This window comes from Rousettus aegyptiacus, unplaced genomic scaffold, assembly GCF_014176215.1.
Source record: "Rousettus aegyptiacus isolate mRouAeg1 unplaced genomic scaffold, mRouAeg1.p scaffold_m13_p_10, whole genome shotgun sequence".
Taxonomy (NCBI): Eukaryota; Metazoa; Chordata; class Mammalia; order Chiroptera; family Pteropodidae; genus Rousettus; species Rousettus aegyptiacus.
In genome coordinates, this window is record NW_023416285.1 from 51,914,750 (window position 1) to 51,941,204 (window position 26,455).

The 26,455-nt window shown below is 38.2% G+C and overlaps 1 protein-coding gene across 1 annotated transcript in view; it reads left to right on the forward strand.

Annotated features, from left to right (window-relative positions):
* The first annotated feature begins 5,896 nt into the window (after positions 1 to 5,896).
* ADAMTS3 (ADAM metallopeptidase with thrombospondin type 1 motif 3) overlaps positions 5,897 to 26,455 on the forward strand; it is a 222,895-nt gene continuing 202,336 nt past the window's right edge. Inside the window, exons 1-3 of the mRNA XM_016132936.2 lie at positions 5,897 to 6,509; positions 7,798 to 7,825; positions 24,787 to 25,193. Of these exons, the coding sequence (XP_015988422.2) occupies positions 6,441 to 6,509; positions 7,798 to 7,825; positions 24,787 to 25,193 (504 nt within the window). The 5' untranslated portion in view covers positions 5,897 to 6,440. The remainder of the gene's footprint in view (positions 6,510 to 7,797; positions 7,826 to 24,786; positions 25,194 to 26,455) is intronic.

Consider the following 26,455-nt stretch of genomic DNA (forward strand, 5'->3'; position numbering starts at 1 on the left):
ACAAATTAATGCCTTGGTTAAAAAAATAATAATAAGAAGAATGACAGCATGCTAGACTCTCTGATCTACAAATAAAAAATCAGTGTTATATAAAACAGGGGAGGGTGCTGTGTGAAAGAAAGACACTTGTCCTCAGTGATGTAATTCTATATGTACTACTATTATCCCCATTACCTTATTTTGAGTCTTGTAGCTGTGTTCTTTGAGGCTATAGAGAGTAGTGACATAGAGAAGATGGCTAGTACGCTCAACTTTCACAGTTCCTCGTACCTACTCTAATGTGTCTCTGTGTTAGTTCTAGGTGTCAAGAATCCCAGAACCTGGAATAAAGCTCATCACCAAGTAGAGGAAAAAAGACATGCTCAAGGTGTAGTAGTTAAAGTACACTGTAACTTCCATGGGATGGGAATCGCGCTGGATACTTGTAACCGAAAGCGAATAATGCAGAGGTCAATGCCCTCAAGGAACTTGCAGTTTAGGAGAGGTGGATATATATCTAGTTGTTTATGATGCAATGAAGTTCCGTACTTATACTTTGAACAAAGTTGAATAGAGAATTTCTCAGATGTATTTGACCATGGGAAAAAATTAAAAATTATAATGCATCTAATGAATATTAACAGAGGTCATTAGATATATTAAAAATGTGGAGAAGCACTTAATTAGAATTAAAAACTCCTCTGTGAAAGACAAGGTCAAAAGAATGACATGAAAAGGCAAGCTGCAGACTGGGATAAAATATTTGCAAAGACTGCTATCTAATACATGTGAAGAACTCTTAAAACTCAACAATAAGAAAACAAACAATTTAAATTTAAAAAAAAGGCCAAAGACCTTACCACACACCTCACCTCTAAGAAGTTATACAGATGACAAATAAGCATATGAAAAGATACTTCACCTCATATGTCATCTGGGAAATGCAAATTAAAATAACAATGAGATACCGCTACACACCTATTAGAATGGCCTAAATCTAGAACACTTGTACCCTAAATGTTGGCCAGGATGTGGAGCAACAGGAACTCATTCATTGCCAATGAGAATGAAAAAATGGATGAGAATTTGGTAGTTTCTTATAAAACTAAACAAATTCTTACCATATGTTCCAGCAATCATGCTTCTTGGTATTTACCCAAAGGAGTTTACAACTTATGTCCACACAAAAAACTGCAGTTTTATTCATAATTGCCAAAACTTGGAAGGAACCAAGATGTCCTTCAGTAGGTAAACTGTGGTACATCCAGGCAATGGAATGTTGTTCAGTGCTAAAACAAAACCTAAAAAACAAACAAACAAACGAATGCTATTAAGCCAATAAAAGACATGGAGAAAACTTAAATGCATATTACTTAGTGAAAGAAGGCAATCGGAAAAGGCTACATACTGCATGGTTCCAAGTATGTGATATTCTGGAGAAGGCAAAACTATGAAAACAGTAGAAAAGATCAGCGGTTGCCAGAAGTTAATGGGGAGGGAGGAATGGATAGGTGGAGCACGGAGGATTTTTAGGATTGTGAAAATAGTTTTATATTATAATGATGGATACACGTCTTTATACATTTGTCCAAACCCATAGAATGTACAAAAACAAGAGTGAACCATTATGTGAACTATAAACTTGGAGTGATTATGCTGTGTCAATGTGGGTTCATTAATTCTAAGAAATGTACCACTCTTTTCTTACTTTTTCGGTGATGTTGATAATAGAGGAGGCTATGCATGTACAGAGGCAGGGGGTATTTGGGAAATTTCTGCATCTCCCACTCAATTCTGCTGTGACCCTTAAACTGCTCTAAAAAAATTAAAGTGTTTTAAAAACTGTGGGAATGGTAAGCAACAGAAACAACAACAAACTTACAAACGAATTTGTTGCTACAAGAAATGACAAAAATTTTAATATATGTTTAAAATAATAAATATTTGGTATCAAAATGTTATCGAATTATTACTAATCACTCTCAAACAGAAAACACACACACACACCCCTTTCTGCTTAGCTAATTGCTGCCAATGCAATGATGTACAGATTAAAATGTCCATATATTATCTACGGCCATGCCACCCTGAAAAAGCCTGATCCTGTCTGATCACAGTGTCAGGCCTGATTAGTACTTTGATGGGAGACCACCTAGGAAAACCAGGTGCTGTAGGTGTAAATAAATAAATAAATAAATAAATAAATAAATAAATAAAATAATGGATTGTAAGCTGACAAGGTCCTTACAATCTGTGAGGTCAACCAAAGGCTGCCACACCTAAAACAAACAAACAAACAAACAAACAAACAAATAAAATGTCTAGATATCAACTGATTTCATGAAACAATTTTAAAGAATGTGATTTTACAATTTGAGAGACTTTATTCATGTGATTACATTGAAATTATTTCTCTACTATGGATGAAAAAGGGGGCACATACTAAATTTGACAAGCTCAAGGGAGGCTTGCATGGTGGGCCTTACAAATTCAAAGACCAGAAGTAACCATGTAGAATGGTCTAAACATAAAAATTTCTAACTAAAAGCAGATCATGGCAGGTATTCATGTCCTAGGCCTGTAGCTTGCTTGATAAAGTCAATTGTTACCTTAAGTAAGCCTGTTTATTATCTTTTTGCATCTTATATAACACACCTATGAAATGTCAGAGTATCTCTTTTCCAGACTCCTCAAGGCACAAGCATTGCACCGGAGCATGAGCTCACAGAACATCTCATTGTTATCTTGTTTCATGCATACCATCTCTATGTGCTATAAATGCTAATTATTAACTATCCTATACCCACCAATGTGAAAGAAGTATGTGATTCTCCACTTAACTGTTCACCCAATCCTAGAGATTTCCCCACTTTGCTTTTTATCTCCCCCTTTCTCTGCCACCAAGGGATTTCATGCCCTCCTTTGATTCTGATGTATAAAATAAGCTGCACAACTGCCATTCTCCAGAGCATTTTTCTCAATGCAATGAGAGTTTGATTCCTTGCAGTCATCATCAGTTTGGCTTAAATATATCATAAAAATTCTCTATAGGTTTGGATGTTTCTTATGTCAACAATCTTTAAAACATATTTTGGAAGAAAGCATACAAGCATTGGTTTTGCAATTTTGTGGAGTGTCTATTGGCATCTTCTGTAATATTTTCTTTGCCTTGTGGAAAGGAAGAGGAATGGTGTTACAGACTAAAAAATTAATATGAGCACATGTGTGGAGATGAGTGTGGCAAGCAACAGGGTAGCTGGAAGCAAAGAAAGATGGAGACAAGGGCAGGAGGTTGACACAATGCAGGTAGGTAGGAGTCAGTTTCCAGAAGGAACTCAACGACTTCTTTGCCTTTGACTCATAGCATTGTCTCTGGTAAAATTAAAAGTTCATACTTTTTATGTTTGTATTTTCCTACCTTTCTTAGAACTTGCTATGTTTCATTTTCAGTGAGCCATCTGTACCTATGCCATAGTTTCATCTAAAACATTTTAAGCCCTATATTGTAGACAATGTGCTAGAGAGTTTACATGCAAGATTATGTTAATTATCACGAACATTTTACAAAAGCTGTATTATTAAACTGATTTTAGAGAAAACAGGTTGAATCTATCTGCATGTGAATTCTACCTATCTGACTCAAAATTCATTTTACTTTAATAATTGGTCTTTGTAATGGCATTTCCTTAAGTTTGTTGCTCAGAGGATAAAATGTGAGATAAAAGCATTCTGTGGTCACATTAGTATGAGAACTTGCAATTCACTTAGGATATTAAAGTCCTTGTGAAATTCTGGAAAAATGAAATTCATTTATCTGAGTACCTCACAAACTTTAGTTGACTGTCAGAGAATTATTATTATTTTTTTAAACATATAACATTTTAGGACATACTTTGAGAAACTGTCTTAGGGTATATTGGGAAATCCTTATTAATCAGAGCTCAACTCATTTAGAATCCAAGAAATAGAAACCTTATTATATACTCTCAAGTCAATGTTTGTCAGAATGAGGGTCATGACTCATTGGGTTATGAAATCAATGAAGTGGATCCTCACCAGTATATGGGAAAATAAGCCAAAAACATAAAACAAAGAGAATAGAAAATATCAGGGTCATTGTATGTAGTAAGTTCTGAATCATGAAAGTTTTACTAGTTCACAGTGTAAAATACAATTTTCTCTGTGGAGATGGCCAAAAATGTCTAAAGCCACTAGTTTCATGAAAATCACATGAATTGCTTATTGTGCCAAAAGTTACAGTGATAACAAATGTCTGAACTTTGTAAAATTAGCACAAAAAGGACTACTGTAATGCAATGACTAAATATAGCATTCATTATTACTAAAACCGGGGGATTTTAGAGCAGAAATATCTCATAAGGGGAAAACCAACACAGAGTTTTAGTGACTAGTCAAGGTCAGAGAGCTATTAGTGGGGCCTAGCATCTAGGTGTTCTGATTTGTTCTCTAGATTCTTTTAATTTTCAGTGCAAATTAATGTAATTTATTTATAGAACATGAGTATTATTTCTTTTAATGAATAAGAAAAGTAGGCACAAAATCAGCAAAACGCTCCTGGATAGTAAGTCAATGACAGGTTACGAAAATGCTGAATGCTTTAATTGAAGGAAAAAAAAAGTAATTTAAAGATACTTCAGTGCTGGGGTCTAATTATACTACAACTAATAACTAATTAACCTAATACCCCCGTTCCTAGCTGTGGCCAGTTATCTGGTTTCTCATTTTTACATGTAAGTGTCCTACATATAAGATTTTGAGAAGACAGCAGATAACTCATCAGTGGACACAAAATCTTGCCACGAGAAGTTAAAGATACAACCCTTAAATAATGAATCAGTACAGGATGCCCTGCCAACTCACAGCTTAAAAAACAAACAAACAAACAAACAATCAAACAGCAAAACAAACATTAGCTTCACATTTTATTTCGGGCAGGGCCCTGCAAGGCTCTCTGTAGTTGAAGTCGTGAAAATTATAAATACATTTGTGCCTAATCACAGCTCTTTCGCAGTCTGTTCTTGCGAGGAACTGCAGAAGATGGTCAGTGGAGGTTCGAATATGTGCTTCCTTTTCTATCCCTTCTCCTTGGAAAGCGCCCTCAGGAGTCTGCCCTAAGGAAGTGGCCTGGATTTGGATTCCAGCAAACTCATCTCCTGTCTTGGGAGCTCAAGTTCTTTTCATCTACTCCTAGGAAACTCCGGACCACACTTGGCAGAAATCATTTGATAACTTAATCTTGGTGAGGGGAAGAGACGTTGAGGCCTGTGTACTCTAGTGATAAACGGAAGCAGCCGGCGAGTCAAAGAAGGGACATGGTATCTTTTACAAGTAATATAAACGAATAAAGCATAAACAAGAACTTTAAGGGGGCGGGGACCACCTCCACCAAACGAGGGAGACGACTGGTGTCTGGAGAGGAGATAACCGCGTCATTAAGACCTGGAGGTTCCCGGGGTTCTCTCCGGGGAGGCTTTCCCCTGCCTGGGAAAACAGTGGACGCTGGAGGGGGTGCATTTCCTAAAGCCCCGGACCGGCCCTTGGACCCTCCCTCTTCCTATAATTTCCTCGCCGCCCGTCCCGCCAGTCGCGACCCTCGGCTCCCCCGGACCGTCGCCACCCCTCGCCCATCTCCCGGGGACGGAGGGGAACCGCGGGTGGTGGGTCGAGCCCGGGCCGCACAAGCCCCCTCGAGGTCTCAGACCCTGCCCCTGCCTGCGGCCGTCCTCCCGCGCGGGCCGCCCGGGCGGGCGCCGGGGGCGCGGGCTCCGGCCCCGCGTGACGTGGGCGCCGCGGCGGGAGGGGCTGCCCGGTGGGCTCCGGCCGCCTTATTAGCGCCCCGCGGGTCGCCGGCAGCGAGCAGACGGCCGCTCTGCGAGCAACAGGAGCCGGCGAGCGGCCCACTCCTCCCACCTCCTCTGCCTCCTCCTCCTCCCCTTCGGCTCCTCCCGCCCCCACCTCTGTGTGCGCGGCGGAGTCGCCCTCTCGCTGCCTCTTTCTCCCGCTCCCGCTCGCTCGTCTCTCTGCTAATACTTCCCCTTGCTGTGCTCCTGGGGACCCAAGCATTCTCCGCGCTAACCTTAGAGTCCAATGGTGCTCGAAAAGCCTAGAAAAAGCCGCTCTGGGCAGAGATAGTTGGAAGCCCCTCGTCCCTTCCCCCTCTCCCGGCGCAGCCCGTACCGGCTCGCAGCACCTTCTCGCTCCTGCACACTGTTTGGGAGGACGGGGTGAGAAGGTGAAGTGGGAACTGCAGAGCAGAGGGGGCCGGTCTCAGAGCTCAGATTTCATTTTCATTGAAGCAAAGCACAGAAGATCAGTTTTTTTTTTTTATTTTGCATTTTTTCCTTAAATAATTTTTTTTTTTTTTAAAGAAACTTATTTTGGGGGGTGTGTGCTCTGGGCATTTGCTTTGCCCAGTAGTTGAAAAGTCAACTCGACTCGTGATGGTTCTCCTGTCACTTTGGTTGATAGCAGCCGCTCTGGTACAGGTTAGGACTTCAGCTGATGGACAAGTAAGTGGAAAATAATAAAAAACTCAAACCCAACCTTTTCCCGAAAAAGTTCCTCCTCCCTTTCCCCTCCTCTCTTTCCTCCTCCCCCTCTCACCCTTCCCTGTTATCTTGTGCATTCAGAAACGGTGTTTTGAGGGCTGGGCGCAGCGCGCGGTCTTTTTGGGGTGGGGGTTTGAACTGCACAGGAGGTTATGACTCCCACTTTGGGATCCCAGGCTCTTCATACTTAGGGAGGGCTTCATCACTTTGTGGCATTCGTAACAATTCCTGGTGACAGACTGCAGCCAACTCGCATCCTCGCCGCGCCATCTGGGTTTCCCCTTTCCCGAGGGCGGTCTGGGCGCTTGAATGAAGTTCTAGATGTTGGTTCCAGGATCTCAGTGTTCTGGTTGCTGAAGCCGGAGTTGGGTTCGTGGGGCTTTCTCTCCTCACTGAATCACAGCCTTTTCGGGCAGCCAGAGGCGGGGGTTTCAGGAAGTCTTTGGGCCGGACAGGGAGCGATCCAGTAGACACGTGTCCTGGGAGAAACGCGACAGGGCTGGGGTTTGACAGTTGGGGAGGGGGCTGAGGACGTTTCCTGCCCTGCATTTTCCTGGGCAGAGGCTGGAGGCGCCGGCCGCTTTTCTCCCCTCCCCCTCTGCTCAGCTCCTCCTCTTTAAAGCTGAGTGCAGCTCTGTTTCTTTTTGGCCCAGCCCCCACCCTTTGGAGACTCAAGGTGAAGCCCGATGCTCTCAGAAGAGTCCTTAAGAAGGCTCAGCTGGACGAGCCGAGCTGTTTGTAGTAAATCACATCAGCACAGGGCCGGTGGGACTTTGGGCACAGAATTTGTCCGTGAGTTTTTGTAGCTTCTCTGGTCTGCCAGGTCGGAACATACGGTAAAAAGTATAGAATTGTTCATTCTTGACCTTAAATCTGATAAATCAGACCCCCCTTTTAGGCTTCCTTTCTCTCTTATCATACAGAGTCTTTCTTTTCTAATCCTTACCCAATATCTGGAGTTTTCAGAAAAGAATATTGAGTGTCAGTATTTAATTTTGCTAGCTTTGTAAATGTTAAAATTAAAATGGGCAAACAATTCCCTGCCCAGTATTGTTACTGAATTGGCTCTTGCTGGGGGCACAAGAACCTTCTGCAAACCCAGGTGCAGGCCTTAGGCACTTATCCCGGCCCCCAGCAACCCTGATTAGTTAGCTCCTGAAAAGCATTAATGGTAGAAATAAAACACACAAGGTGATAAGATGAAACCCAGTAACTGTTTCTTTTTCTTACTTTTCCCCCTCCTTTCCAGGCTGGTAATGAAGAAATGGTGCAAATAGGTAAGCCTTGTTCTCAGATGTCACTCTTATCTTAGTAGAAAGTAGGGAATGAAGTAAACTAAGTAAAATATTGTTACTGAAATTTCTCCTGTGGTTAAAAAAGTAATTTGTAGTTCAGGAACATTTCTGTTCTTCCTCTTTCTGGAGGAGAATCCCATTTTCCTCAGGCTGAATTTTAGCGATGTGAAAATTCTCCTGCATTTTGACTTTTCAAGCATCAATTTATTACTGTCTTTGGTCTAGCCACTGGTAGGTTCCTGGAGGGTGATGTAGGGGTTGGAAGACGATATGGAGATAAATCGAATCAAATCAACTGGTGTAGCTTTAGGAGCACAGCTGATTAAAGCAAAAGGCAAGATATACGAATGTTACAAAAAAGGGAATAATGAAGTACAGAGAGGATGGAAAATTTTCCTTAAAAATTTTCCAGCTTTGAATAAACCCTCTGATGACTTTATTTTATTCCATCTGCTTTAAAATAATGAACTGCTAATGTGCAAAATACCCTTAAGCCCTTTGCAAATAACATCTAAGACTTCTGTGTTACCTGATGATGTGGGAATTATTCCCATTTTATGGGTAAGGAGACTGAGGCTCAGAGAGTGTAAGTGACTTGTAACAGGGCACTCAAAAGTCCATGGTCTTTTTTGGAACTGTTTATAATAATGTATTTGTTCTGAATTCAGAGATTGAAAGTCATCTGGCAAGGAGCCAGACTGCAGTCAAAGCCTTTTTATACATATTTAACTTGGGGTACTTTAAAAGATAATTTTCTTTTTGGCAGAGTATTAGTCTCTGTAAATTCTGTATCTGTCAAGTGATATTGTAAAGTCATCTTTTAGACGAAGAGTTTTTCTTACTGTCAACGTAGTTACAAGTAGTTGCCGTACTATATGCCAGGCAGTGTTTATTGCTTTATGTGCATTATGAAGTACAAACACCATTGTTCCTATTTTAGACTTGAAGAAAATGAAGCTTGAGAGGTTACACTGCTACTGGCTGTAGTGTATTGTGGAGAGCTGGGGGCATTCCACACTTGTAAACTAAGGAAGGGACCCCAAGATGCAGTCCCAGAGTTGTCCATATGTAGCTGTGTATCAGCATATGTCATTATGCTCCCTTCCTATTCAGCGCTTAGCATTGTTGGAACTCTTCCCAATCTTAAACCTTCATAGTAAGAGCAGGACAGAGTGGGGAAGAGAGTGACTGAGAACTGTATTAAAAATATAGTGTCTATGAAGAGACATTTGTCATTTGTAGTTGATGGCACTCAGCCATCAATATCTTTTTAAAGAAGAACTTTTTTAAACCAATCCTGAAACAAGTATGGAAAAGAAAGCTGTTTTACTCTTGTTACTTAAATTTGATTACTGAAACATCTCAACTTTTCAATATGTAAATTAAAAAGCTCTTTTAAGATAACCCATTCTACCAGAGGAATAAAATATATTCTTTTGATTAAATTTTCAGATCGAATCACCATGCCCTCATGTAAGAAGCCCTGGGTTAGACTTTGGTCCAGTCCCTTTGCTAATATAAATTACTTTGACAGTCTTTTTCTGCAGGGAAGAAAGTAGTACGAGTATGCTTAAATTTGGTAGGAGAGGGATGAGTAGCGGTATGAAAGAGAGGAAGGTAGGCACTCTTAGGTTGTATTGCCGGAGATTTACTTGCTCCCAAGTTCCTAGGCTTTATGGGATTTCTCTCTTTCATTATTATAATTTTATTTACCATTTTCAAGTTGGATGGAGAAAAAATAATGGTAATGTTTTGACTCAAGTCTTGTGATAACAGAAGTGCAGTTATCATTTGCTTTGGGTTAAAATCATTCATGTAGCTCTTAAGAGTGATTTAAAAGCATTTTTTAAAAAACCTTATATACAGTAATGAGATCTCTTTTGCCCCCATGCATAAAGGATTTGCTAATATGGAGATTTGGTAAAATGCATACCTCTACATATAGTTAACATTTTTCCAATAATCAGTTTAAAAGTTGTCTTATAAAAATGCCCAGAGGTGCTATTTGATTAGTTACACAATTAGGAAAGACAAATAAGGTTTGTAGAGTTAATTAATATTTGTTGGTCTATAAAATAATATTTAGCTAGAGAAAATTCACAGTTCTGAATAATTCCTGGATAATTTAATATCTCAGGAAGAGATCAGTATAAATTAGTGACAAACCAAAAATTATTAGGAAGTTAAATTTTAAATATTCTTTCTATTGAAATATACATGCAGGATAGTGCACATGAGTGTACACCTTGCTGATTGTTCATGAAGGGAACACTCCTTTGTACCTGGATCAATAAGTAGAACATTACCAATGCTTGTGCCGCATTCCTGGTACTATCCCTGAATAAGGGGTAACCGCAATCTTGACTTCCAACAGGATAGATTAATTTTGCAAGGTTTTATCGTGTATGTTTTTTATAAATAGAATCCCACAATATGTACTCTTTTAGTATCTGGCTCAGGAAGCCAAATTTTAAAAATATATCTGATATGCTTTAAGCTTGTAGACTGAAAAGCCTCTTATTTAGGTAGAAAGAAGACAGTTTCTAATGGTTAGAATACGTATAGATATACCATCTATATAGTGCTAGATAGGAGATATTGCTTTTTTGCTTCTCTCTCCACCCAGTGGAGAAATGCCCTCTTGGTATGTGGGCAAGTATGATTGACCCTAGAGACAAACGCATTTTGGACTGTGATCTCATTCTCTGTTCGTTTGTCAACTAGAGAGGAACTACCAACCTACCTATTTATAACCATATATTCTTATATACACCCATATATATAAATAGGTGCATGTGTGAATATGTATGTATTGCGTGTATATATGTAACTGTGTTTCATGAGGTCATTAACATACTTCTGTGGCATATTAGGGAATTCTTTCATTTCTGACTCAGAATATGGCCTTGCTGCAAGGCCTAGAGTGATTGTGGGCAGCTGGTATGTTGTCCTGATTGGGTAAGGAGGCTTGCTCTGAGATACATGTAGCTTAGGCAATAATCATAGTTCTGTAGAAACTGGAGAATTTGAGAATTCTGAGTCCTTTGGTTTCATAAGTGACCACTTTGAATATTATTCAAAGTGGTCACTTATGAAACCTGCATATTATTAAGGGGAAAAAAAACATCATTGTGAGGTTTTAACTTTAAGCTGTCTTCCCCTCCCCTTCTCTTGGAATTGGGGCATTTTCATTCTGTGCCCTATTTCTGCTTCCTAGCTTCAAATTTCATTATATTTCATTCTTATCAAAATAAATTGCTAATCTTGTCCTTTCAAATATTCAGTTTACAGAAAACTAACTTTTTTCATCATTTGCAGGTATTTATTTGGTTTTCAAGGTTTGGCGTGAGTCATTTCACCTAGTACTTCACATATAGAATAAGCATTTTCTCTACTCTAGACCTCATGAGAACAGACTTTGCTATATCCTCAATAAAACAGAATTTGGTACCTTGCGTGTCCTCAAATATTTCTTAATGAATAGATCTAGCAAGCAGAACATTATCACATTGGGATTTACCTGTGTAAATCTGAATTTCCTTAAATGCTCTTGTTGAGACCCTCTCCAGGTTTAATCGGTCCCCAAGAAAATGAGGATGGTGACAGTGGTTATACAGTTAATTATTCAATGGTATCAAGGCTTCTCTTTTCATCGTACAAATCTCAGGGACCTAGGCTTATCAGCTTTTACACACTTTGCTATTTGTGTTTTACAAATATTTGGCAAATTGCATTGAACTATATGCAGGAATGCCCACTAATTTGCCAATAATAATAATACTAAAAAATGTGGTTAGCTACCTAAGTCATTATTCTTCTTTGTAACTAAAGATCATGCACTTGACTTTATTGATTTAGTCCCCCCCACCCCCTGCCCCGCACTGGGCATCATAATAGTTAATGTTAAATTATTTAAGCTTCTTAGATGAAGTTGTTATTAAGTGCAGCATGTTATTTGTCATCATCAACTTATTGCTGTTTAGCTGAAATATTTCTTCCACATTCTTTCACGGTTGGCCCTTGTCTTTTTACCAACTAATCATGATATTGCTCAGAAATATTAAGAAATCCCCAAGGTCACCTCTCCTTCCAGGGTGATTATTTTAAATATTCTCTGCTTGTAGGTAGCCAACTCAGATTACCTTGGAAATCCATTGGAGACAATCAATGCCTGGTATAATCATGAGTGACTTCAGTGTGAAGAGTTTGATTATGCTACTTGGACTGGATATGTTGACAGTGATGGCTGTCAACATATTATGTCAGCATATTATTATTCAGTCTTCTTTTAATACACAGATTGTGTGTTTTTTGTATACCTGTTTTTTTTTTTATATTTTAGTATAGTTTTTACTGGCTTTAAAAATTCATTGTAAACATTTTAATTCCAGTATGCTAATAAACCTTAATTTATATAATAATTTTCCTAATGGTGTCCATTTTCTCATGATAATGAATGTTGCCACACTGTGTTGTATATAAATCACTGCCTGCTTTTCAAATGACTACTTTAGGAGGGAGTCCTGGAAGTTGAAGACTGAGTAAAACCAAAATAACACGATGCATTTTAATAATCACTTTTAAACAAGTTTATATGAGTTGAACTCCTACTAGCAATATAGGAAAGTGTTGATTGAAAATATTCTAAATTAATTTTGGCTCAATTCTTCTTGACATGAATATAATTTTTAAATATTTGGTTACACAGTCTCTGAAAGATGGAATGAATGAATCATTTTTCTAGTTATCAAGTATCCAAAAGTATGAACAATATTATGAAAATGTTTTGTAATTTTATTTATGAGAAGATTTATTCACATCATAGAATAGAATTTGAGAGTTGTATATTCTTTAGAATGGATGAGAAAGTGTGGGAAGAGTTTCCTAGCTTAAGGAATCTGTTCCCACATGTAATTGATCCATCCTAATTTTCCAAATATGTTTACATGACGTTGCTGACTAACTGTAAATCCCTAGGAGAGATTTTGTGGTAAAATCTTAGTTTCTTGTTTATAAAAATGACTGCCACAAATTCAGCATGATGAATCTTTATGGAATTTAGAACAAATTATGAGCAGCATGAAACAGTATCTCATTCTTGAAGTGACTGATAAAATAAAAATAATATTTGGGAAACTTATAAAAAGTAAGTAGGATTCAATACAAATCTTCAAATACAGTGATCTTATGTATTAAATCACATTTCCTACAATTTTTCTTCACATGCAGTACATATATTTATGTATATGCACACAGAAATAAAAAATGATTGAAATATTATTTATATAACTTGAGTTCTCTTTTAGATGTAAACATTTTACATGTAGAGTCCATTCCTTAATCTAAAATCTAACCAGTATATTTACTATTGATATTCGTTGCCTTTCTTTCATCAATTGATCAGTGGTGCAGACTCTGTTTACCATATCGTTTAAAGTCCTGGCTCCACCACTTTCCAGTGGACACCTTTAACCTCATAGAGAGTCTTAATTATGACATAGGCATACTACTACTGCTTGCTTCATAGAGTTGTAAAGGTTTCATAAAATGCTGGCATATGGAAAGCAAAGGAGAATAATAGATACTCTACATAGTATATCTTAGTAGTGTGCTTTTAAAAAAATTATTCAGAGCCATCTCCTAATCACTCCATGTTTGGCAGGTCTGGCCGCTGCCATGAGTTTCCAGGAACCTTAATTTACTGTGAACTATCTAATCAGTCAGCTAACCATGCGACAGCCAGTTTAGAGTTCTATTTTCGTGTATTATATTTATGTTGATGATAAAGTGTTGCTTAATTCATTGGAATATAGCAGTAGAGGGAAGGAGTTGAATAAGGGATGGTGCAAAAACTATTATTCCATGTAGATTCCACACCAACTATGTTTTATGTATACCAATACAATTCTTTTTCTTCTTTTTACCTTATCTATTGAAATTTCTTCTTTCTATTTCATTAAGAGAAAATTTCTATATTATGACTCCTTTGTGAATAACAAGAACCAAGCTGACACTGGTTAAGTAAAACAAAATTGATCAGGTAATCATAGTCCGGTATAACCAGGTGTGAGGGCTCAAATACTGTCAGGAACCTCTTTTTCCTTTCTCCTTTTCTCCCTCCATCCTCTTCTTTCCTTCCTTTTTTCCTTCCTTCCTTTTTTCCTTCCTTCCTTTTTTCCTTCCTTCCTTTTTTCCTTCCTTCCTTCCTTCCTTCCTTCCTTCCTTCCTTCCTTCCTTCCTTCCTTCCTTCCTTCCTTCCTTCCTTCCTCCCTCTCTCTTCTATGTTGGCTTTATATCTCTATCAGGGTAACATGTCATGTCCTCTCTACCCCCAAATTGTGGCAAATACCGTCACTAGCATCTCTAGGTTATCACACCACCTTTCAGCCACTAGGCAGAACACTTCTTTTTTTTAACAGCTCTAGGAAAGTTCCTGGTAGGGCTTTTATTGGCTACCTAGCTTGAGTCATAAGCTTACCCTGAACCATTCACTGTAGTCAGGGATGCAGTGCAGATTGGTCTCAATTGAGACATTTTACCCTTGACTTACAGGGACTAAGAGTGGAGTGTGGGATGGTTAACCTGAGAGAAAAGTGGGGTGCAGTTAAAATAAAAAAGATGAATTCTGGGGAGCCACACTTTTATAATGTTGGTATAGATGCGAGGGCTTCCCAGCATACTGCACGGGAACTGGTGGCAGTGGTAGGCAGGATATCGGTTCCAAAGACGTCTACTTCTGAATGCTAATTTTTTGAATATGTTATGTTACATGGCAAAGAGGAATTAAGTTTGCAATGGAATAAGGTTGCTAATCAGTTGACTTGTATTATCCAGGGGGGAGTCTTTATCTATGGAAGATGTAGGTGAAAGAAAGTTTGCAGCATAAGAAAGACTTGGTCAGTGTTGCTGGCTGCCAAGTTGTTGGAAGGGAACCTTCAGTCAGGGAATTCAGGTGGCCTCTGTAAGTTGAAAAAGGCAAGGAACAGATCACACTTAGAGCTTCTAGAAGACATGTAGCCCTTCTCATGCCTTAATTTTAGCCCAGTGTGACCAGTTTCTGACTTTTGACCTCCAGAACTGTAGGATAATAAATGCATGTTGTTTTAGGTCACAAAGTTTGTGGCAATTTGTTATAGCAGCAACAGGAAACTAATCTAGGGACCCATGGACTGTCCCAGTTTCTCATACTTTAGTCAGATCGTGAGCCAGATTGTTTTAGATTTAGAAAATATAATTACAAGTGAAGTTTCAGTGAAAACCTTTAAAAATGCTGTCTACATTTCTTATCTGTCATATTTTCCCCAGCCTTTGGCCCTGCAAACAAATGCTGATTTTCCTCTTTTTAAATTCCAGCTTCATTTAGTCTTTAGAAATATTATCTATCAACAAATTACAAGATGCATGAGAAATATTAATTTTTAGGATGCCTAATATAGCTCTTGAGTCTGCAAAACGTCCAGTGATGATAAATATAGCCAGTAGAAGTACTTCTTTAAAAATGAAGATTGGAATGTTAAAATGTTGGCATTTGGGCCTCAAAAAAAATTTGCCTCTGCTTGTTATCCTGTTATTGATTATTTGATCATTTTAAGATGTAGCAAACAAAGAAAATACTTGGATTTTAAAAGAAAACATTTTTCTTCATGGTTTTTCTTTTCTTGAAAGATCTTCTCTTACCTGATTTCATGATCAGGAACATGAAAGAATGTGCTGTTCTTTCCTAAATGACTTTTTTGAACATAAACATTGTGCAATTTCAACAAATATTTATGAAAAAGCCAAATTAAAAACAACGAAAAGAATTTTTAAGTTTACAACTATTTGTTCTTTCTTAATGAGTGAAAATAACCCCAGAACCACCTTTTCATTTCTTCCTCAAATAGCCTGATAAATGATCTTTGACTATGAAAGTGGGTTTGCAACTAAAATAAAAGACATCGGAGAGTTTTTCTGCCTCATCACAATTAATTTTTAATTGCCTTTGAGAGAAAATGTGTCTCCTCCTCCATTAGGGTTTCCAGCCTTGGTAAACACTTTGGCGTGTGGTGTCTTTTTTAAGGTCCACTCTTCACCCCACTCACATCTTTCCTGGAGCAGCTGGCTCCTGTCATTTCTGATGAAAGTCATTCTCTCTCCCTTGGCTCAGGATTTGGAAATGTTGTTGTTGGAGCTACTTCTTTAACAAATCTTGAAAAATGCTCATTCGATTTCATTCGTGTACCGAGATTGTTGCATACTGAGAATTTATACCTGATAAAGGAAATTGCCTGTGTGAACTGCCTCTTCATAGGAGAGCAATCAGCCAATTCTTGGAAGAGAATACCAGTCTCTGGGGTGGGCAATGGCACATGAGTTGTGACAGCTAGCCCATTCCTCTGTTGACATGGAGCTTACGGTCCCTTCTAACCACATCAGAAACACCAGGCAGGGGTGGGAGCAGAGCAGGGAAAGGTGCCTGAAGGGTGCTGGGACATGGAAGGAATCTGAAACTGACTTTCTCCTACTATAGCTTTAGCTAGAAGATGACGGTGTTGCTGATAATGATAATAACATAAGCTAATTTTTTTCACTTATTGAAATGTTTTTAGATGGACCAAGCCCTTTACGTGCCTTACCTTATTTGATCCCCTTTATTATCCTCATTTTACAGATAACCTCTTTATGCCTTAATTTCCATAATTTGCTTGCAGGATGCCAAAGAAGATCAGCTTGAAACTAACTGGAATTCAAACACAGGCCTTTCTGACTCGACTGTTAGTGCTTAATCATTCTTTGGGATCAAAACTACACAAATATTCCAATAATCTGCGTGCCCAGGGTGGCTTTGGTCTTAATTAGGTCAGCTAAAAATTGCTGGTATATGGGAGCTTCATACTCCAGATCTTAGCATGTTATATTGTACTACTGAACACTTTTGTTCTCTTACTGTTCTATAGTTTGGTCTTCACAATGTACTGGGGACATCTAGTCTCCTTTAGAAGACTTTGGTGTATCATTCTACAACATACTTAGAAGCATACTAAGCTGCTTGTCTTTGGTTGTGGGAATATGCGACCGAATGCATGAAGGAGTCAGGAGGATCCCAAAGCATTGGCCACAATGTCATACTGTGAGAGTATTCCCTCCCAAGAATTCCCACTTCCAAAAATAGTCATTTATTTTTTTCCATGAAAGACTGATGTACACTGGGGACATTTAAACACAGTAAAGATACCATATGTCTACTTTAAAGAACTTAAAATCTCTCTGAGGACAAGACATAATCATATAACTTTTCTTCCATAATGATTTTTTATAACTTTTATATGGACAGTTCATGACAGTGAGAACTAGGAAGCTTAGACCAAGAGGTCTGCACTCTGGACAAGTTAACAGGGAAAATTTCTTGGAATAGATGGGGTTTGAGATAGACCATAGGGGCTAGGTTGGATTTGCATAGATGAAGAGAAAGGAGCAGTCCTTTTTCCCTGGGTGATACAATTGAGTAGGGCTGTAAAGGAAGGTGTGATTTAGCTGAGACTGGTGAGCACATCAGAATGTTTTGATAGGCTAATGTGGGAGATAATGTCAAAAAGAAATTAGGGACACAGTGCAAAGAGTCTTAAATATAAAAGCTAAGTTTTGATTTGCTTATGTTACCTATTCTCTGAGTTTTACTTTCTCATAAAGTGAGAAGGTTTGATTAATAGATTGTCTTTCAAGCAATTTTCACTTCTAACACGAAAAATAGATATCAGTTTTCTGAATCTATTTTATCCTGAGGTAATGATAAACCATTGAAACTATTCAAAGAGTAGTAATGTTAATACTTAACATTTATTGAGCACTGACTATGTGCCAAATGTTCTAAGTACTTTGGATTAGGCCATTTAGTTTTTACTGCAAGCCTGTGACTTAAGTACTTTTACCCTCGTTTTTACAGATGAGTACTGACATAAAAAAATTCTTAAGTCACCAAAATCACAAAGGAAGTAAGTGGTAGAACCTAGGCATTTTAAATGTGGGGCTTTAAAACAATTTTCCTGGCAGTAATTTAGATAATTTGGTACAATTTATATAATATAATTGGTAGTGAGAAATTATATGTGGGGAGTGTGGAATTGGCACTTGCAGACTTTTGGTGTGAGGTGATGAGGACTGAAGGTGATTGGGAGAAAAGGGAGTAATTTGTGAGAAATTTTTAAGGAGAACTATGTAGGGCTTGAATGATATCAATTTGGGGAGAAACTGAAATGAAGTCTGTTTTCTAGCCTGAGATTTGGGGAAATCAGCACATCATGAATAGAAATAGCAAAGTCAGGATGGCAAGCTAAAGGTTCAAATGAACACAAGCAGTTTAAATATTTTAAGAGTGAAAAAGAGGGTAAGGTGTTATTCTCAGCAGAGAACTGGACCATTCAGATTTCAGTTTGGGGGATCTTCCTTTTTTCTTTTAACCTATACTTATCGAAGGCCTATTATATGTGTGGTATCATGTTAAATCAGACATGCATAAATAGTTTCAAAGCTTCAGAAATGATTAAAGTTTGGAAACTATTAAACAAAATGTAACATGGTTGACTTTAAAACAGCCTGACTAGCTCAAAGGTCGGAGTATATGGAAACAGAATGTTGCCTCCTCAAATTTTTCGATGTACATTGTATGATATTTGTGTGTGTGTACAGATGTATATACATGTCACACATACATGTACATATACACAGGAATGTTTTTTTCATGAAAAACAATGAGGAAGAAGGCTTTGAAGGAATTGAGATATGAGAGAATTTTCTGGAAAAGATAAGGTTATAATTAGACTGACAGCAGAGACGTGACAGTACTTTTTCTTAAAAGTAGTTCAAGTTTCTGAGAAGATCTAGAATAAAAACATACTCCTCTTACCTGCCTGGGTTCTGAACAAGGTGAGAAATAACAAATCTGAAGATATAGTAAAACCATCTTTTACAAAAGAGGTCAGGAGAAAGCACCAGGCTTTCACTTGGTTAGTCAGTATGCTGGCTGAAGGAGCACCCCATCCGATGTGTGTCAGGCCCATCCCTGAGGATGTGGAAGAGAACACATGTCCTGTATCAGAATCATTCTCAGGAAGAAGAAAGACGAGGGAGGTGCTGAGCTTTGCAACCTCCTTATTTTCCACCAACTTACAAGTCATATACTTCTCTCTTCTTTACAAGGGGGAAGGGTGATTAAGGGGCACAGAGAGACCTGGACCACTCAGAAAAGTCTCTCCTCACAGAGAGCAGGAGCAGGTTAAAGGCACTTTTAACTTAAGAGGAAAATGTCATCTACTTGAGAAGCATTAACTGTAAGAAAGGGGCAAGGACTAAATGATTTTTCAAGGTTCTTTTTATTTTTGACCTATATAATCATAATTCTATGAATATCCAAAGGGGTTGCAAAGTGGGGGCTAATTTCCTGCTGCTTGTTTCTAAGTGTGAGGGGCTCTGTGTCTGCATTCCAGGAGGTCTGTTTTAATGATTAGATCCATTTTTTTTCTTAGTAGCTTAAAATATAAGACCCAGATACTATGAATTGTTTGATTTATAGGCCAATTGAGACTATGAGAAATATACATAATGTTTGCAAGCAAAATTCTGGCTATAGAGGTAAATGACAACTTTTATAGTTCGCTGTCATTGACCACTTGATAGTAAATTACTATTTGGGGAAAAGAGGATGTATTCAAATTTTAGAAAGCCCTCTCATTCATTTATTCATTCATTTATTCACAGATATTTTAAATTAAATGACTTCAGTTTCTGTTTTAGGCACTGGGGAACTGTGAGAGAACAGATAAGAATCCCTGTTCTCATTAAGTTTATATGCTAGTAGGTATAAAGAAACAAAAATAACCATACAAATAAAATTTACAGTTCGAGATGGGGACAAGTTTTGTGGAGAAATGTGGAATACCGAAGAGAGATAGAGAGTGATGAGGTAGTTACCTGTAGTCAGGACAGACCTCACTGGGAGGGTCATATTTAAGCAAAGGCCTGAAGGAATTGAAGGTTAAGCCATGCACCTGTCTGGGGGAAGACACTTGGGCAGAGGAAACAGCAAATACAGTGACCTGGAGATGGGAGGATTCCAAATGCCAGGCTATAGGACTTTGTGAGCTATTTTACTTTGAATGGGATGGGTTTTAAGGAGAAGATGTTACATGATCTGCCACTTAAATTTTTCTGGCTCTTTGTCAAGTATAATCTATAAAAGGGAAGAACAGAAATAAGAAGTTTGGTTATGAGGCTCATTCAAAACTGAGGTGATGGTGGTTTGGACTAGGGTACTAACAGGGGAAGTGGTGAGCAGTGGTCAGTCTGGAGATATTTTGAAGGTTGAGTCAATAGCATATGTGAAAAGATTTGGTGTGTGGTGTGAGAAGAGTTAAGGATGGTTTAGTCAAGGGTTTTGGTCTGAGTAACTGGGAGGAGAGAGTTGCCATTTACTGACACAGGTGAGGGGCAGATTCGGAAGCAGGAAGATAAGTTTACTTTGGGAAATGTTGAGATGCCGTTGACTGTTCACATGGAGTGGATCCATAGGCAATTGAATTGACAAGAGGAGAGCTCATGGATGAAGATTAGGTTAGAGATATATGATTGAGAACGCATTCAAAGTTACAGGTGGGATGAGCTAACTGGTAGGAGAGGGTAGATGTAGGAGAGAAGAGCCCATGGACCAGGTCCTGCAATGCATAGGGCTCATGGGAATAGGGACATAAAGAGGGACAATGAGGAGGGGAGACCAGCAAGGAAAGAGGGGTCCTGGAAACTAAATAAAGTAATTTAAGAAGGAAAGAGAAACAGCATCAGATGTTGATGATAGAGCAAGTAAGAAGATAGATTCTTGATTATTTGTTTCAGCAACATGAGGTTACTAGTGACCACCACAAGAGCCTGATTAGAGTGGGTTAGAGAAAGAACAAGAATGGGAAGAGAGGAATTGGAGATATTGAATATAGTTAGTTTTTAAAAGTGTTTTGCTAGAAGGTGGGGGTGAAGTAATGAAGGAGTAGTTAGAGGTAAATGTGTCATCCAGAAGTTCTTTTTTTGAGATGAGAAATATGGTGGCTTATTTATTTGCTGGTAGGAATGATCTAGTGATGTGGGAGAAATTGATAAGGAAAGAGAGAGAGGACAATTGCTGAAATAGTTCTTGCAAAGGCAAGGGAGGTTAGGATGTGGTATATGAGGAAGGGTTTTGCAAACAGTTCATACACCCAATAGGGAGATGGAGCATGCATGCACAGATGCCATTGGATTGTGGAAAATTCACCGTACACGAGTCGCTCTTGGGTAATTAGTGGCCAAGGGGTGGATTTACAGTGACCCCAACCCTCTTGTGGCACTTATGGCCTACAAAACCTTTACACACCTATTTCTGTGGCCCTTCAGCCATCACAGCTGACAATAAAATAGTTTCATATTTTGAAATTGCACCTGGGCATTATTTTGATGGGTACTAATTTATATTTCTTAAGATATCTAATATTTACTGAATCCTCTGCCTAATCTCTTTTATACCACTCACCAAACCTATAAATTTGGAGCTATTACTCACCCCCAGTCAACAAATGAGGAAACTGAGCCTAAAGAAAAAATAAAGAACTTGTTCATTTGTTGACTTGTTCCTTGCTGCTTTCTGACATTGTAGTTCATGCCTTAACCATAGGTTATCTTGCTTTGTGGAAGTATTTGGGCCTGTGAAATATATACTTACTGAATGCAGAAAATTAACACTGGATATAATTCAGTTTTCTTATGTGATCATAATCTGAGATTAAATACTTTTGATAGTTTTGAGCTTTACCCACCACCTTCTCCCCTCCCCACCCCTTCAAATACCAAGAATTTAAGAGCCTTTTAATTAAACTTTTTGAAGCTACACTAGAGCAAAAATTGGTTGACTGGCTGTGGGTAGGCAGAATGTCATCATTTTTTTGTGGTAGTTTTCCTTTATAAGTCAGAACTTAAATTAGAAATTGATTGCAAGATATTTCATCTATTCTGAAGTGAATAAGAACATAGGAGCATGGTCTTCAGGATCAAAATGATCAGAAGCGATATTTTCCTTTAGCTTTTTGCTGGCTGTGTGTCAGGCCTCCTAGGCCTGCTTTCTCATTTATAGACTAAGTGTAATAATACCTACCTATGGTGACTGTGGTGAGAATTAGAGATGATATATTCCCGAGCACAAAGCACAGTCTGGTATTTATTCTGCTAATAAGTGACAGGTGACTGGGTAGTTCCCCTGTCAGTTCCCTTAGCGTTAACTACTGTCAGGGGCATGGTAGCCTGAGGGGTTACTAAGTGCATCTTTTCCTTTGATTGATTTCCAACTGGAAAATAACTCATTCAGGGTTTAATTTCAGAAATGTTTTTTATGTGTAGATTTAAGGAATGATTTATCATTTAGTCTTAGAGAAGACAAAGCTCTATAGAAATATACCATCTTTATTTTGAATAAAAATTTAGAATGCGTTGTCTGACAGGAGAAATGGAACTGTCCCAACTGGGACGTATGGTTAACTTTAAGCATGAGGGTTTGAGTAGCCTCCTGGGTGTGAAGGAGCCTCCCAGCATTCTTAAATTTTCTAGTTCTCTAGTCACATAATCCAGGCATCAGTATATTGTCTAGACTTTGGTTGTATGAATTCTCTTCAACGGAAATGGGAAATCCACACATTAAAATTAAGCATTGCTTTCTCCTGCCCGTTTAAACAGTAAACTGAATGTTAGAGAAGGAATTACACCAGAGGTTATTGGTACATCTGGATGCTTATGGGCCTTGGATAGGAAGTCAGAGTGTGTAGCATAATAGACAAAGCAAAGGTTCTGTAGTTACCTGCGTTACTACCCTAATTTAAAAACTTCTACAGACAAGAGACCCTGGATAGTACGACATCTATTAGATAACATTGGGAATGCCAATTGAATGGGAAATTCTTATCCCTAAGGAATTAATATCGGGTAGGCTTCGCCCATCCACATCCAAGAGATTAAGTCATCTTTTACTATGGAAACTTACCCCTCCATTTCACTGTTCCTGTGACACTTTAGTTCACTCCCTAAAATATTGAGTTCTTTTTCTAAACCAAAATTTACAGACATATTCACCAGGGATTTGATTGTAAGGGAGACCAGTCTCTGTCTCTGTGCTTGCACTAATGCCTGTTATATATCCTGGACTATAATGCAGCGGTCCCCACCCTTTTTGGTACCAGAGACCAGTGTTCCTATGAGACTCTAATGCCTGATGATCTGAGGTGGAGCTGAGGCAGTGATGCTAGTGCTGAGGAGAGGCTGCAAATACAGATGAAGCTTTGCTCACTGTCCTGCCACTCACCTCCTGCTGTGTGGTTCCTAAGGCCATGGATGGGTACCAGTCTTTGGCCTTGGGGGGTTGGGGACCCCTGATATAGAGCACCTATGAAGCAGGGGTTATGCTGCTGCTGCTCCAGTGTTGGAGCTAGGCTTCACTTTTCTCTATGATACAATTTTCTCTGCCTAGTAAATATTTACAGCTGTGTTACTTATTCTAAGCATTTAATAGAGGGATATTTTGTTTAAATCTATTGGTTATTATGAGTTGCATAATGATCACAAACATGCACTCAAGAATTTCCAATTTGTAGAATGCCCTCATTTGTCTTCTAGTACTTTACACATTGAGGTATTTAAAAAGCAGGAAAATAATGAAAACATAGTGACTCTATAAGGATACTTTAAACACATAGGTTAATTTATGAGTTTCATACTCTAAATTTATTGGATGACATACATGCACTTTCTAAAGGTGAGCAGTATTAGGAGCCATTTAATTTTTTCAGAGTACTTAAACACTATAGAACTAGTCATAGGCTAGAATTATGAAGGTGCAAAACTGTTCAATTCATATTCTCATATTCCTTTCCATCTTCATCATTGTTGCCCCTTCATTTCCTTCAGTGTCCACCATGTTCTGCCTTCAAAATCATTTCTATTGAGGGATAAATGGTTCATTCAGTGTGTTGTTTCCCAAGGATGCTTGCATTTGAGCAGACAATACTTATTTTGGCTAAACTAGGGGAATAAGTTCTAATCGTGGAACCCATGTTGTCAGGTGGCTCCCACATATACTTTCATGTCCTAATGAGTATCTGTCATGTAAGGAATATGGGACAAAATGACAATATCATTTGCTCTTGACCAACTCTAACCTGCACATTCAATTTATAGATTATTATTTCTTCTTTTATACCCATTCTCCTCATCTTCTGAAAACGTTCTGTGATTTATGAGACGTGACACGATGCAGCAGAGTGCGTGTATGAGCTTTGGAGTGCAACTTGGATCCGTATCTGAGCTTTACACTTGCTTGACCTTGGACATGTACCCCCTGAATCTCAGTTTCCTCATCTCTGAGGTTTGATTGTTAGAGTTTTTATGATGGAAAAATGTATGTAAACTATAGCACCACAAACTAAAGTGTATAAATTATAGGCCATGGTATATGCAACATAAAGGAGCTATTGTAATTAGTATAAACTCTAGGATTCTTATTGGGAAAAAAATTAAAAATAAGAAAAAATTTCTTCGACATAATAGCAACTTTGTTAAAAGTTTGAAGCAGGTGTCAGTTAAACAATAATAAATTAATTGGGAGCATGTCTTGATTATAAGCAAACCAGGTATAATTTATGGAAACATTCATTTTCTCAAATGTGAGATATGAATATTCACATTGTAATAAACTTTTTTAAAAAAGTTTATCACAATGATTTACCTAAGTGCATTCAAAAAATGATTTGAGTTCTCAAAGTTTAATACTTATGAGATTATTCAAAAATATAATCATGCAAGCTGAGGTGCAATCTTGTGAGGTAGGCACTTTATGCCTACGTTATATCCTCCTGTCTTCTCTTGCTGTACAGGGTTCTACAATTTTCTTTTTCACTCCACAGATTTACCAGTAAAGAAGCAGAGAGAGTATGAGCTGGTCACGCCAGTCAGCACAAATCTAGAAGGACGCTATCTCTCTCATGTCCTTTCTGCAAATCACAAAAAGAGGTCAACGAGGGACGTGTCTTCCAACTCTGAGCAATTGTTCTTTAACATCACAGCATTCGGAAGAGATTTTCATCTGCGACTGAAGCCCAACACTCAGCTCATAGCTCCTGGGGCTGTTGTGGAATGGCATGAGACATCTCCGGTGCCTGGGAATATAACTGGCCCTGTTAATAATCATCAACTAGGACATGCTTCTGAAAGAATCTGGAAAACAGAGCCTTTGCAGACTAACTGTGCTTACGTCGGTGACATCATGGATGTTCCAGGAACCTCTGTTGCCATTAGCAACTGTGATGGTCTGGTAAGACTCATTCCCTTTTCTGTGTATGTGTTTGCAGGTGTTTGGGAGTTCAGCATGGCTTCAGTATAGTTTGGAAGGTAGAGGTGGAAAGGAAGCCTCATTATTAGATTTTGAGTCAGGAAGAAGCAAAAGAAAGCATTTTGCCATCAAAGATGTGTGCTTTGGCTTGATTTTGACATGAAGAGCACATTATTCCAAGAAACGAAAGCCAAATATTCTAGTATTTTTTTGCTTATATTTTCACTGTGTTACATTGGGTAATTTTATTTCCTTATTTCTTTTAAAGCATTCTGAAAACTTTCTAAAGAAACAGATTCCTCTACAATGATAGTATTTCACTTCTTATGAGGAACTTTGGATATCTTCTAAGAGAGTATTTTGAAAGCATTCTTTCACCTCTCTACAGAATGCTAAAATGGGAAATGAGCAGATCGTATGTCAGAATTTGTTCAAATAGCATTACTTTATGAATGTGAGATGTAGTTCTTTCTTGATACTGGATATTTTCTTTATTTTCAAATGAAATACCCATATATTGCTCTTCAGTTTTGTGACTGAAGCCAGTGGTAACTGACCCTTATTTACACACTCAGCAGATGTGAATATTTTTGTATTTCCAGGTGTTATTTGAAAATTGTGTCAATGTTTATGCCTCTTCCATCCATAGTGTGACTCCAAGTCTTTCTTCAAAAAGAACAACCATTTTTCCTTTCTCTGGTTGCCAGGCTGCTGTTTCTTGGGAGTTAAGAGCTATTCTCTTTGTCACTGCTTCTAAGAGTTCTCAAAATAATCCTTACATTCCTACTTGTAATTATTCAACCTTGGCTGGTCTTCGAACAATACTGTGAATATTCTGCTGTTGTCCTCTCTATGCATAATCCCAGCCCCCAAAAGTTATGATACCATATGTTTTACCAAATGCTGGTGAATTCATTGTTTCAGGTTTTATTTTTTAGTCTTGTACTGCTTCATGATCTGTAAAATGTTAAGAGCCAGCACAGAAAACTGAATAGAAATAGTGTAGCAGGTTGTACTCTCCAAGTTGGACTTCATGAGTTTAGGACCCATACCCTCATATTTGGGAGTGAACCATGTTCAAGAAGCTTTAAAAAATAAGGAATCTTTCAAATGTTTCTCAACAAAGGCTGAATAGATCTGAATAAGTCAATGAATAAAAATTTTTTAAAAAGCACTTTCTAGAAGACTTAGTAAGTAGGTATAAAGTACTCATTGAGAGAGCTTGATTGAATACTACTAAAATA